Here is a 12,579-nt window from a genome sequence, read left to right as displayed (position 1 = left end):
TCAGTTTCTATTATCATGATGTTTCGAGTAAGAGCAAGAAGGAAGTCCAATTATCCATGAGACAGGAGTGGCTCTGCCGTTTTTGTCTCCGTATTCTTTATGGCAAGAATTCAAAACTTTTAAACCTCACTTACACATTAAGATCCGGTTTCAAATCCAAAGATTCCAGCCACATCTTATTTATAGATCTTCGTGCTCTTGGTATAAGTTTGACACCATTAGGACCGTTAACATATGATTTGGAAGATGAGCCTCCCTGTTGTTGATGATGGTGGTTGTGTTGATGATGCGGTTGTTGGTGGTGATGAGGTGGTGGGCTTGTTGGTTCGTGTGTGTCTAGACCGTCTATTGCTCCTACCATACCACCGGCAGTGTGATGATGATCGGCAGGATGGAGCATCATGACGGGAGAAGATAGGGAGTTTAGGTTTTTGTATGTTGTTTTCTTTTGTGGGATGTTTAGTGCCTAATTGAGACATGAGTTAGTCAGGAATCCTCGTGGATCTCCATAGCATTTTTTTTGCGTCCTAAGGCGTTTGATTGCAAGCCAAACTAGTGCCATAGGAGCCAAACAAAAGGCATTCAAGAAACAGGAAATATGAGGCATACCTTGTTTGTTATGCGAGAATGCACCTTCTTGACAGCCTGCTTGTCCGATATCATCATGGCAGCTAGAGCAGCGACTGGATCAAACCGTGTACTGGATAACGAGTCTAACTGTTTGTCCAGAGCACGAGTCGAATGCGGTGTTGGTTTATCTAGCATGAGTACTGGCTGTGGTGGTGACGATATAGACGCAGACTGTATACTTGGATTACTATTCGTGCCATGACCTATACTAGTATGATAAACACTGACAGGAGCGACACCCGGTATTCTCATGTAGTGTGGATCGTATTCTGGCTGTATGGAGAGCAGGTTCCTCGTTCTTGGTTGTATTATGGGTACTTTTGATGATGGTTGTCTCCTCAGTTTGGCCGTTGGTTGCAGTGACGGTTTTTGGCTATTCCCGAGGTTGCTAGCGGCACTGTGACTGTTACTGCTATAATTGTGATTGTTATAGATTCCAGCACTGGAGCCACTACCAGTGTATGCCAAGGGGTGTGGTGTTGGGATTGGGACATTCCGTGATATTTCGGCAATTGTGATGCCCTCGTCGAGGTCCCATGGCTGTGACATGTCCCTTTCCTGGATAGTATCAATATATCTGTATGAAAACGAATTCACAAGTCAGCAAGGGAAGCAAGCAGTGGCGAATAAGACACGAAATTGTTTTTCTGTTTTGCCTCTACCAGATTGTCCAAAACAAAACAGACTCCTTTAATTGTACAAGGAGACTTATGAGAGATGCAATAGTTCCAATGGCTTGTGCACGTAATTCCGTCAGGTTTGTCCTCGTTCTGGTTGGTGATTGCTGCTTCTCATATACTCGAAGTATTTGTTTTGACTCGATGCGTCGGCAGTCGACAGCTTCGAGGTTAAAGAATAGAAGAACGCGTATATACGCGCAGATTAACGCTATTTAGACTCGGACAATTCCAATTGCCGCGAACATCTCCGTGAATTCCGGTGTTGCCGAAAACCTCATAAAATCCAGATCAAACCAATAAGGCACCTAAGATGGTCTTAGTAGCCGGCATAGACGCATCGACACAGCAGCTCAAGTTTATTGCTATTGATGACAGGCTTAATGTGGTTAAGGAAGTGTCGGTAAACTTTGACAAGGAGCTGCCTCATTTCAAGTACGTATCTTCCCATGCTCCATTGCCATTCAAGCACTACATTAACACCGAGCTTCTAATTTGAATATTATACGTTGGCATTGTAGTACTGTCGGTGGTGTTATGGCTAATGGTTTGGTTGTGACTGCTCCAACATTACTCTGGGTTGAAGCTCTGGACAGCTTGTTGAGCAAATTACAGGCTGAAGGGTTTCCCTTTGATCAAGTCATGGCTATATCTGGATCAGGACAAGTAAGCTCATCCAATTTTGCTCTTTGTTGCTATATGTGTGCTGAAGCCAACTGTAGCAACATGGTTCCGTCTACTGGAAGATCCGCGCACATCAGACTCTCAAGAATCTGGATTCATCGAAAACACTTCATGAGCAGCTTCTGGATTCGTTTGCAGTGTCCCAGTCTCCAATATGGCAGGACGCAAGGTATGAACTTCGACAAGCACGTAGACTTGTCACCATGGACATGAATCTGACACGTTTGATATCTCTCTTTGGCCAGCACTGGCAAAGAATGCAAAATGCTAGAAGATGCTATGGGTGGTCCACAAGCTCTAGCCGATCTAACAGGGTCGCGGGCATATGAGCGATTCACTGGCTCTCAGATTGCCAAAATCGCTCATACACAGCCCGACGCCTATCAAAACACCGAGCGGACATCGCTTGTGAGCTCATTTATGTGCTCATTATTATGTGGCAAGTACGCCCCGATAGATACATCAGACGCAAGTGGCATGAATCTGATGAATATCACAACTAAGACATGGTGTGATGAGCTGCTGAAAGTATGTGGAGATGCACTGAAAGAAAAGTTGGGATTATTAGCGGAAGGCGATGCAAGTCTTGGGTCGATATCGTCGTATTACGTAAACCGATATGGATTCCCGTCAACATGTATAGTAACGCCCTTCACGGGCGATAATCCAGCTTCTCTATCGTCGTTCCCTTCTAAAGCTGGAGATGTAATAATATCTTTAGGAACTAGCGATACCCTCTTCTTGACCCTCAACGATCCGAAACCAGCATTGGATGGTCACATACTGGCGCACCCGACAGAAAAGGACTGTTACATGGGTATGCTTGTGTATAAAAATGGATCTCTAGCCCGAGAACGAGTACGAGATTCCGTTGGAACTAGGACGTGGGAAGAATTCGACAATCTGGTGAAATCGCTTCCGCCAGGATGCAATGGACGAACTGGATTCTATTACTATATGGCCGAAATCACTCCTCGAGCCATGGGAGTGTTCAAGTATGAAAATGAAAGTCAAGTGGACGAGTTCTCAGAAATCGAATGGAATGCTCGCGCAATACTAGAATCACAAGCATTGTCTATGGCCTCACATGCGCAAGCTCTGAATCTGAAACCAGAAAGGATTATAGCAACAGGAGGTGGCTCGCAGAATAATGTGTTCTTGGGTATATTAGCTGATGTGTTTGGGTGTGAGGTGTATAAAGCAGATGCAGATGCCAATTCAGCTAGTCTCGGGGCTTGTTATCGAGCTCTTCGTGTATTGAAAGGAGGAGATATGGTTGTAAATACGAAGCTTGTGCTGTCGGCAACGCCTGATCCCGTCAGGGTTGACTTGTATAAAGAAATGTTGGGCAAATGGAGGATATTAGAGGAGCAAGTCATTCGTGACGGTGCATTCTGATAGTTTTGGCAGGCTGCATGTACAAAAATAATTTTAATCTGAATCTACAGTATAAAATAGTAGTAGCTGCTACCGCGTAGATGGGGAGAATTGCCTTAAGCCATTTTTGAATACTAATCACGTCCCTTTTTCTTTTCAACAGCGAGAATGTTCATAACAAACACGTCGGATTTGCGTACAGAATTATATACCTTCTTTATTGGCTGTCCGGTGCTCTTTGCCTGCCAATCTTCAAAACATTGATCGTTTCTTGCAGCCCACGTTCTGATAGTTGTAGAGAAACTTACGATAGATCAATGATGCCTATGGTGTCGGGCGATGCTCCCATGTCTCCTGGCCGGCTCTCGCCAACGAAAACCTCCTTCTTTACTCCATTGCCAATAATTGGACAACAGAAAGCAACCAACAGAGCATCCAGACAGAAACTTTTAGGAGTCGACTGTGTTGATGCTGTAATGTTTGATCAATGGTAACTGTGCAATTCATTTTTACCGGGTATTGGGATATCAAATTCTTGTGAACGTGTTGTTTGACAGTTTGCATCAATGTTCTGTAGGCAGCCTGGAAAGGACTATGTCAAGACTCTGGTGGTGAAGAATGTTGGAATGGGTGCATTGAAGCTTTCATATTCACAGCCAAAGGCACGCTTTGACGCTCTGTACTTTCCCTTGAAGTTAAACGTTGACGATCTATCGAATGTAGGGTACTGCTTTCACAGTGGATTTCTCTAAAATGACAACGTTAAGCACTGGTACTACATGGAGCATTCCTGTAACCTTCAGTCCGTTGAAACACGTATGTACGCAAACAAGCACGTTTTCCGTGGTCAAACAATTCACATCGTTTAATCAACAGGAACGTCACCACGACACTCTCGAGTTTTCGACTCCATATGGACCGTTTACCGTAGATCTAGCTGGGAACTTGCCACAACACAAGCTGGTTTTCACAGAAAAGCTGGATTTCGGATACTCGCCAGTTCGCGCGACGAGCATGAAATCAATCCAATTATCAAATCTTGGACCACTACCATCATATTTCGTATGGAATGAAGGTGTCAATTCGCCGTTTACAGTGCTGTCGCCAAAGAATGGAACTCTTGCGCCAGGAGAAAGTGTTAATGTAGTCGTTCAATTTTGTCCACAGGTCAGTATTTGTGTTCAGTTTTAATCCAGATCAAACCCTCTTTTAAATATCATTGAATCATTTAGGATGCGTCTGTCTGTGAATCGAATCTAGTCTGTTGCTTCGGTGATCGTGACAGATGGGACGAAGAAAGAGTGACGCGACAACTCAGAGCTACGGGAGTTGGCAAGTACTCGTATGTACGCTTCCGGCATAATGTCAAGAAGGTGGAATTTGGTGATGCGTTGGTTGGGAGTGTGGCAGAGAAGACTGCTACATTAGAGAATTTGTCCACGGCAAGTACTGGTGCTCAGTGTTTGATTTTTTTACCATCACTGATTCTGTGACATTAGGTTCCAGCATCGTTTACGGTGACGCCTAAGGAAATTGGATCCTCGCCATCTGCATTTTCAGTATACCCATCGCAAGGCGTTATTGGTCCTCGCAGTTCTGCCAAACTGAAGGTGTGCAAATGCTTCTAGGGCTCGTTTCTTTGCTTGTCGAGGATATTATCTAATTACCCTCTCATAGCTCATATTTGCTCCAAACATTGTCTTTCCAATCTCTGCAGAGTCTTTCAACATCGATATTCCCTCTGGTACCAGTCTTCAGTTAACATGCACTGGAGAAGCAGTTGGTATGATCCATCTTACGTCAAACACTGCGCTGGCCTTTTTCTCTCTTATTTTTTCTATTTTAGCATCCAAAGTGGCTCTAAGTACAACGGCCCTGAGTTTTGGTGAAGTGCCATCCGCATACACAGTATCCAAATCTGTCATGCTGAAGAACTTGTCTTCTGAACGTGTGGCATATCAGGTGCATTTCTAAATCGCGACAGAAAAAGTTCAAACCTAACTCCATTTTGTTAGTTCACGCTGGACGGAACTGGCGTATTCAAAGCAGACAAGACGTTGGGCACTTTGGAGCCTCGTCGATCTGCAACAATCACATTCACATTTTCAGCCAACGAGCCGTTCAATTACTATCGCAGAATCTATTGTCTGTTAGAGCATCATGATGCTTTGGTACTTTGCTATTGTCCGTGTTTTGCATTGAAATGCAAATCTAAACAAAATCATCTTATAGACTCTGGATTTGTTAGCTACATGCTTCACAGACCAAGTCAAGCCAATCTGCATAACAGCACAGCATTTAGATGCCTTCCATAGGCGAATATCGAATGGGCTTTGGATGTATCATCCTGATGAGCTACAAGAGGTATCGTTTCTGAATTCATTTAACCGAGAGGTATTCACTGTAGTTTACCTTGAGCTTTTTTGCCCCTCAGATGTTACAACTAGAGGTCATCCAATTCACAAGAAATCATTTGTCGTATGTCGTGATTCCTCGAGACTTGGACTTTGGTAACAAATTCAGCATCAGCAAAAAACAACCGACAGTTGACTCACACCTATATGGATAGGAATACATTCAGATGCGCCCTGTGAAGGATCTGAGATGCTGAGTGAATTTTATAACGAGACATTACTGGGAGCTCGTCTAGCTGGAGTCTCAGAGTCATCAGTCAATTTTGGGTCATCGTTTGCAAAAGGATTTGTGACGCAGAAGACTATTCGTGTGTCAAACAACACCAAAGGACAAGTGGCGGGACTGTGGTCGGTTCCTTCTAGGTAGCCAAAAACGTAATGCTTGATGAAAAATGTGTTTTGGTTTTTAACGCTTTCCACTAGTGGATTTACTATTGAGCCCAAAACGTTTGACTTGAAAGCACAAGATATTGCTGATTTCAAAGTCTTCTTTGATCCTGGACAAAGTCGAAATGAACTCTTTACAGGAGAGCTGGAAGCGTTTATGACTTTTGCAGGTGCTAAAACTGTAGATGAACGGACACTCACACCGTCTTGGTGTTTGAAAGTTGCCGTCACTGGGTAATGCATGCTCAGATTGCAATCTTTTGAAAAGCTTTTTTTGTGCTGTCTCTTACTCGCCGAACCTATTAGAAACTCATTGACTACTGATGCGCCTCCTGGAGCAATCGACGTTTCTCAACCCACGCTACAATTCCCAGGCAGTCACGTCGAACGGTCCTTGTATTCGACCATCAAAGTGTTTAATCCTTCAGCACAGCCAGTCAAGTTTGCAGTTGAAGATATTGGCAGTGCAGCTGTTACATCATCATTGGGATCTGTCTTGTCAGTGAGGCCAAGGCATTGTACTTTGAATAGTCTTGAGCATCGCTTGATTGTTGCTCGGTTTGTGCCAGCTGATCCACTGCCATACTCGCATCAGCTACAGTGTCTGGTTAATGATAAGCCGGTGGAGAATCAAGTCAGTTGAAAAAAATAAAAGCAGAAACCACTGAATTTTTTTTGAAACACCATCGCTTTCATAGGTCTTGCAACTTGGCGGAACTGGTCATTTCGCAAAGGTTTCTTTGAGCACAGGAACTAGTCTTAGCTTTAGACCAACATTGTTGGGTACTACTGCTGTTCAACAAATCACGATACAGAATTTGTCACAGATATCTGTTGATTTCAAGGTGGGAATCTACACCTTCTCAATGCATGAAAAGAATGCGCCTGACTCTTTTTTGTTTGCAGTGGTTACAACCAACGGATGTGTGCACATTTTTCTCTGTCGAACCAGCATTTGGACTATTAGTGCCGAATGGGTCCCAAGTCCTCAAATGCACGTTCAACCCAACAGCTGTTCGCGGCTATAATGTAACTCTGGCATGCCAATTTGGTCATCATCTCTCAGGTTAGCAACAACAAAAACACCTTCCCTCAGACGTGTATTGCTTTAAATTTAACAATGTTCTCCAGAACAACCACCATGGCCCGATCATCCTCAAAACTTTGTAAACACTTTGACTCTGGATGTCAAGGGCCAAGGATCTATTGGCAAAGTGGTTGCTGAACCTAAATTGATTGATTTTGGGCCTGTGCTTCTTGGACAAGCTGCAGAGCGAGAAGTCCGAATCTTTAATCCTACCGAATGTGACATTTTGTTTGATTTGAATGTTGTTCGTGTTGGAGGTGGTAGTGATGGTGAGTTCATATCTGAAGTAGGAGACAATATGACTTTTGACCCATTGGTTTCTTCTACTCCTCACAGACGCCAAATTTGATGTGACTACCTCATCAGATATGTTGTATGCTCGGGCTTATAGCACTATCCGGATTCGAGTGGAGCCAAGCAAGTGTGTCGAGTCCAAGTTCCGTGTGCTGTATCAAGTCAGAGGTATGCTCGGACAGCTTTAAATGTTGAATTCAGGGAGGGACTTAAGCTTTGTTTCCGCGCAACTTGCCGTTAATAGGATTTAGCAAGAAAAACAAGCCTGAAGCTGCAAAGGTATGATTCGAAGTTGTTTTCCAGATATGGCATCCACTTATGGTAGCGTTTCTTTAGCTCTTAAAATTGTTTGATGTAAACGTTCAAGGAGTTCGACCTGTAACTCAAGTAATGGATGTTCGCAGCTCTGGTGTGTAATGTATAGAGTGCGGATGTTGGTTTTTCTGTGGCTCAAACTACTGTTCTAGATATGAGCAAGAGTGCTCTGTGGAGGATGTTTAGTATTGAACAGTTCAATACTGGCGTTGAAACTGTGAGTATTCGATGCACCATGAACTATGTATAAGTTTAGTATGCTTAGGAGCATATTTTGCATAGGGGCTTTCGGATTCACAGGAAGAAGAATCCGATGATTCTCAAGTCGTTTTCGATTTTGGAGCTGCATCGTTTGAGTACGTCTGTCCTTATCATTCGAAATGGCCTTTGGAACAGTATTTGAAACAGAATTTTTTTATATAGGTCGGTGCCAACTGTTGTATCTATGAGGATGGTCAACCCAGGTGTCGTGCCAGTACACTGGGCGTTCGACCTGCCGAATCACATGGATGTAGGTTCTGATCCCTTCTACTGCGTGTGCAATATTTGCATTACCTCTTCTTTTTTCGCATCTAATAGGTTCAACCAGAGACATGGATTGAGGTTGCAGATCAGACCGAAGAGGAAGCACAACAGACTTTTGTTGTTGACCATGAGTTATTTGAAATCTCTCCAAGGGTAGGTGCTTTTGTTTTCCTGTTTCACTCTAGGAAAAAAAGTAACGCAGTACCATGGCATAGAATGGAACACTAGCTCCTAATGAGGAGATCATTGTCCACTTTGCCTATTACCATCGTGAGCGAGGGTCGCATCACTTACCGTGTATCTTCCGTCTTTCGAGTAATGGCAACACAAGCGGTAAACAAACCGAGCTTCACACGACTCATTTGGTGATGTCAAGTTTCTCACTTTACCAATTAGGTCAAACTCTCATCGTCACTGTGACGGGCAACACTGTTGATCCAGTTCAAAAATACGCACACCTCACATCATCAACATTCCATCTTCGATCTGTTGCTGTGAATTCTATGAGACCTCCAGTACAGATTTTTGAAATACCTAACTTTGGTCTTGTATCATGGCAGTATGAGATTAGTGAGGCAGTGTTTAAACAGGTTCGTCATTAGAAGTAGCACTTTAAACGTTGTTTTTGGGCAGCTAACGAATAGTTCTTCTCTCTTTTAGATACGTGAGCAAAACCATGGATTTGAAGTGCTCTCGTGCTTGCAACCTAAAGGTTGTGTCAATCCTGGAGATTCTGCGTGGATACCGTTTATATTCCGTCCTGCTGAAACTAAGACTTATTTGGTATTACAACCCTCTTAGTGGCGATTTTTTTTTCGTGCTCACATTTGCTTTTGCTAGATTGAGATACCAATCAAGATTGATGATGGCGCCACTAGAATGGTTACATTTCAAGGTCGTGGCATTGCTCAAGTATGTTTGTATTCTCTTGCAAGACCAAAAAAATTATGCCCTCACATAATATCGAATCAGTATACGCAATCTGAGGACTTCAAACGTGTGAGTCGGACTGAACATGGAGACAAAATACCGACTACACGATCCATTGAGTTCGAAAATCAATTGGCTGTATTGTCTGTTGTAAGTCCAGATTTTGTCGTTGTGATATTAACAGACTAACGTGAGCGCTTTTTTTCTTCCAAATAGGACCGAGTCAACTTCGGACATGCACCGCTTGGAGCACTGCTAAGACAAGTGGCTGTCATTCAGAGTCAGCCTGGTCAAAGATTGCCGCTTCGATTCCTTTGGCAGATTCCACCGATGAGTGGTCTTGAATGTGAGAGAGAGTGCCTTGTTTGCAACACTACGTCTTGTTACGCTGACCGCATTTTTGCAGCTTTGGCCGTGACGCCCATGACGGGAATACTAGAACCAGGACAAAGTGTTGTTTGCAAGATGGTTATGACTTTGGATCAGCAGCCAAGAATCTTGGATATTGATTTGGTTTGCCTTCTCTTCCATGATCAAGACAGGGTGAGACTTCGTAGTGTTCTGGACTTCCTCGCCACATATTCACACTGATTTTTTTGTTGATCTAGATGTCTGCTGAAGCTATATCACAAACGTCAATTGACCGAACATCTTTCATCGGCAATCGAGAATTCGCTATGAAAGGGTCTCGTGTGGATTTGAGGACCATCAAGTATCGTCCACTGCCTCCTATAAACAGTAGCAATGTGGACCCAGACTCGTATGATGAGCCGCTTAGCGATGAAAGGAATCGTGGATTGATATCAACGCCTGTCTGTAAGATGTATCTGGGACTGGCGGTGCATTCTCACTGTGCAGAGGAATTCAAGAGTCTGTATACTGGATTTGAGGAGTGCTTCTTTGAGCCGATACAAGCTCGGCCTGTAAGACATTCACGATAGGTGTTTTTTTGGGTCTGGACTTCTAACAATTTGAATCTCATTAGACCAACCTGACCAAAGCACCATCTTCATCGACCAAGACTGTCTTTACATCCATGGTTGATCAGATGATGGATGATATTATGCAAGAACTTGATAGTGAAGGCCTTGCAGAGTCTTTGGTGCATGAACCAGATCCACCATACTTTGCCCAGTTGACTTCAGTTCCTTCAAATGGTGTCTATTCTGGAGATTCAAAGGAACTGTCTGAAGAAGAACGTGAAGGTGTTGAGAAAGTTCTCAGGTATGAGAAGAAAATCGACTACATAAGAAGGTATAGCTCATTAAAGAACTCTCGTACCTTACTTAGATCAACAAAGTTCCAGACTATGGCAGAGAAGGTGTTTGAAAACACGATTTTCAACCTCTTGCTTGAGGCGGATGCTGGAGAGTTTGACGTGACAGTTTGTAGATAAATTCACGACATGTAGATAGACGGTGGTCTCGTATTCGAATGCAAAATATATTTGTTGAATTATTTACAATTCAGTTCCATTTATTAAATGAGGATTTCACATGAATCTCGTAGCGAGACGACGTTCCCACTCGACACGATGCATTTGATACAAGAGCATGGCCACTCGTGCATCTTCTACTGATGAATGAGAGCCTTCCTGAATGCTAATATTCAATATCTGAGCTGCTAGTCTTTTCAGAGCAGGTTTCTTGCTATCCACTGCTCGTTGGAATGGTTTGTATAGCTGAGTATCCCGAATGAGTTTCCGGGGGTGGTCTAGTAATAATGCCTATTTTGGGAATCGTAGGTCTCAATAGATGCTCTTTTTGCCAGCCCCAAATTCTGTAGCCACATACCTGGAAATCGTTCTTGATTGCGTGCCCTACTACAGTTCGATCTTTCAGAATGGAAGCCACTAAGTCTTGAGCTTCCTTGAACGTTATGCCTAGTATTTACAGATAAATTGGGGTCAGCATTCGGAGGGACGAAAAATTGCAAATCTATCACAATACCTTGATGCAAGAGAGCAGGTGTAACACCACTAACATGAGTTCGAAAATCCGTAACTTGCTCAATAGGTTTGACAAAAGTATCCAAAACAACATGACCATGGAAATTGATTATGCTGACACGAGCCAAGGCTGATACGAGACCAGCTGGTCCAATTCCAACCATTTCACAATCCATTGCTATGTATTTTCCAACTCTAAATAGAAATAACTGTTGGTGCTGACATCTCGAATGGTGCAACGGAATCCAAAAACCGTACTTTTGACGCGACGCTGGGACTGGAGCAACCTCCTTTTGCAACACGAGATCTTTTGATATATACACTATAGGAGGTGGTAGCTCCTTTTTAGGCTTCTTTTTGGATTTGAGTCCCGTGGCATCTGCATCCTCATCAACGTTTTGACTCTTTACGTCCTTGGTATCGTCATCAGCCTGTTTAGATCCATTCATTTTGACAATGACTTGAGAGCCTGATTTGACGAGCTCGAGGGATACGCTACTCCCATACGCTAGCTTCAAGTCTTCTTCTGGTATATCGTCAAACCAGAAATCGACGACTTTGACGGTTTGTGGTGGAGTTGGTAGGGTGACGGTGGATGCGACAGATGCGGCTGATGATTTCGATGCGGTGCCGCTCTTCTTTTCTAACTTTTGATGACTATAAGAACGTTTTGATGAGCGCACAAAACCAGGTGTAGTTTGATGTTGATCTTGGTTGACAATGTGTCGTTCCAGCAAAACGTACTTGGCAGAATCGATTCTTGGAGCTTTGGCAGGCTTGAATTCAGTATGAAGCTCCTTGTCTTGTTCTTTAGGAGCTCGTTTTCGTTTGCTCCCAGTTTTTTGCAACTCCTGTCAAGGGACAGAGTCAACAATGAAGCCAATGCCTAAACGGCCCAATTGAAATTTCACTTGCCTGCGATAACGTCTTCCAATTTGAAGACACTTTCCTCGTTGGAATGCTCATCCTCCGTCCACGAACTGACAGTTTCTTGTGTTTGGAGCAAACTTGGAAAAAAAAGTTACGATGCAGGCATCAGAAAGACTTTGAGGAGGAATGGGCCAGGTTTCCCGTATTTATTACGTGTTAATTGAAGATGCAATTGCTACGAGAGACCGACCGTCGGTAAATTCAGCACCAACAGGATTTCTTCAACCGTTCAACGGTTACTGTTGGAGGCAGTGTAGACATCTTGGAGGCATTTCACGTGCTCTACCGTAAATTGTCTACCTAACGGAATGAATTGGTGAATTTCGCCGGTATTCGGTATAGCGTTGGCTTCATAGCCGTTTCTCGCGGCTGCCTCTTCTG

The 12,579-nt window shown here is 43.5% G+C and overlaps 3 protein-coding genes across 3 annotated transcripts; 2 read left to right on the top strand and 1 right to left on the bottom strand.

Annotated features, from left to right (window-relative positions):
* Positions 1 to 1,620: 1,620 nt before the first annotated feature.
* Positions 1,621 to 3,389, top strand: SmJEL517_g05718 (uncharacterized protein; the record flags this gene model as incomplete). Its single annotated transcript, XM_031171644.1, has 4 exons — positions 1,621 to 1,742; positions 1,829 to 1,973; positions 2,030 to 2,160; positions 2,237 to 3,389. 4 exons carry the CDS (start codon positions 1,621 to 1,623, stop codon positions 3,387 to 3,389), a joined length of 1,551 nt encoding a protein of 516 aa, XP_031022392.1.
* A 299-nt stretch (positions 3,390 to 3,688) lies between these two features.
* Positions 3,689 to 10,716, top strand: SmJEL517_g05717 (uncharacterized protein; the record flags this gene model as incomplete). Its single annotated transcript, XM_031171643.1, has 34 exons — positions 3,689 to 3,858; positions 3,946 to 3,979; positions 4,092 to 4,184; positions 4,245 to 4,535; positions 4,601 to 4,762; positions 4,868 to 4,978; positions 5,046 to 5,151; positions 5,215 to 5,330; positions 5,384 to 5,539; positions 5,601 to 5,732; positions 5,803 to 5,878; positions 5,938 to 6,145; positions 6,206 to 6,403; positions 6,476 to 6,803; positions 6,868 to 7,014; positions 7,076 to 7,235; positions 7,301 to 7,525; positions 7,593 to 7,718; positions 7,795 to 7,829; positions 7,887 to 7,959; positions 8,018 to 8,082; positions 8,148 to 8,221; positions 8,289 to 8,376; positions 8,445 to 8,543; positions 8,606 to 8,723; positions 8,787 to 8,980; positions 9,051 to 9,173; positions 9,231 to 9,302; positions 9,363 to 9,470; positions 9,537 to 9,666; positions 9,727 to 9,863; positions 9,929 to 10,243; positions 10,306 to 10,544; positions 10,611 to 10,716. 34 exons carry the CDS (start codon positions 3,689 to 3,691, stop codon positions 10,714 to 10,716), a joined length of 4,815 nt encoding a protein of 1,604 aa, XP_031022387.1.
* Positions 10,717 to 10,812: 96 nt separating this feature from the next.
* On the bottom strand, positions 10,813 to 12,459 carry SmJEL517_g05716 (uncharacterized protein; the record flags this gene model as incomplete). Its single annotated transcript, XM_031171642.1, has 6 exons — positions 10,813 to 11,046; positions 11,114 to 11,202; positions 11,270 to 11,463; positions 11,527 to 11,925; positions 12,013 to 12,119; positions 12,439 to 12,459. 6 exons carry the CDS (start codon positions 12,457 to 12,459, stop codon positions 10,813 to 10,815), a joined length of 1,044 nt encoding a protein of 347 aa, XP_031022386.1.
* Between the last annotated feature and the right edge of the window lie 120 nt (positions 12,460 to 12,579).

The sequence above is a fragment of the Synchytrium microbalum genome (assembly GCF_006535985.1).
Source record: "Synchytrium microbalum strain JEL517 chromosome Unknown SmJEL517_scf0056, whole genome shotgun sequence".
NCBI classification, from domain to species: domain Eukaryota; kingdom Fungi; phylum Chytridiomycota; class Chytridiomycetes; order Synchytriales; family Synchytriaceae; genus Synchytrium; species Synchytrium microbalum.
The sequence above is the reverse complement of the archived record's forward strand: the minus strand, read 5'-3'. Positions and strand labels throughout refer to the sequence as shown.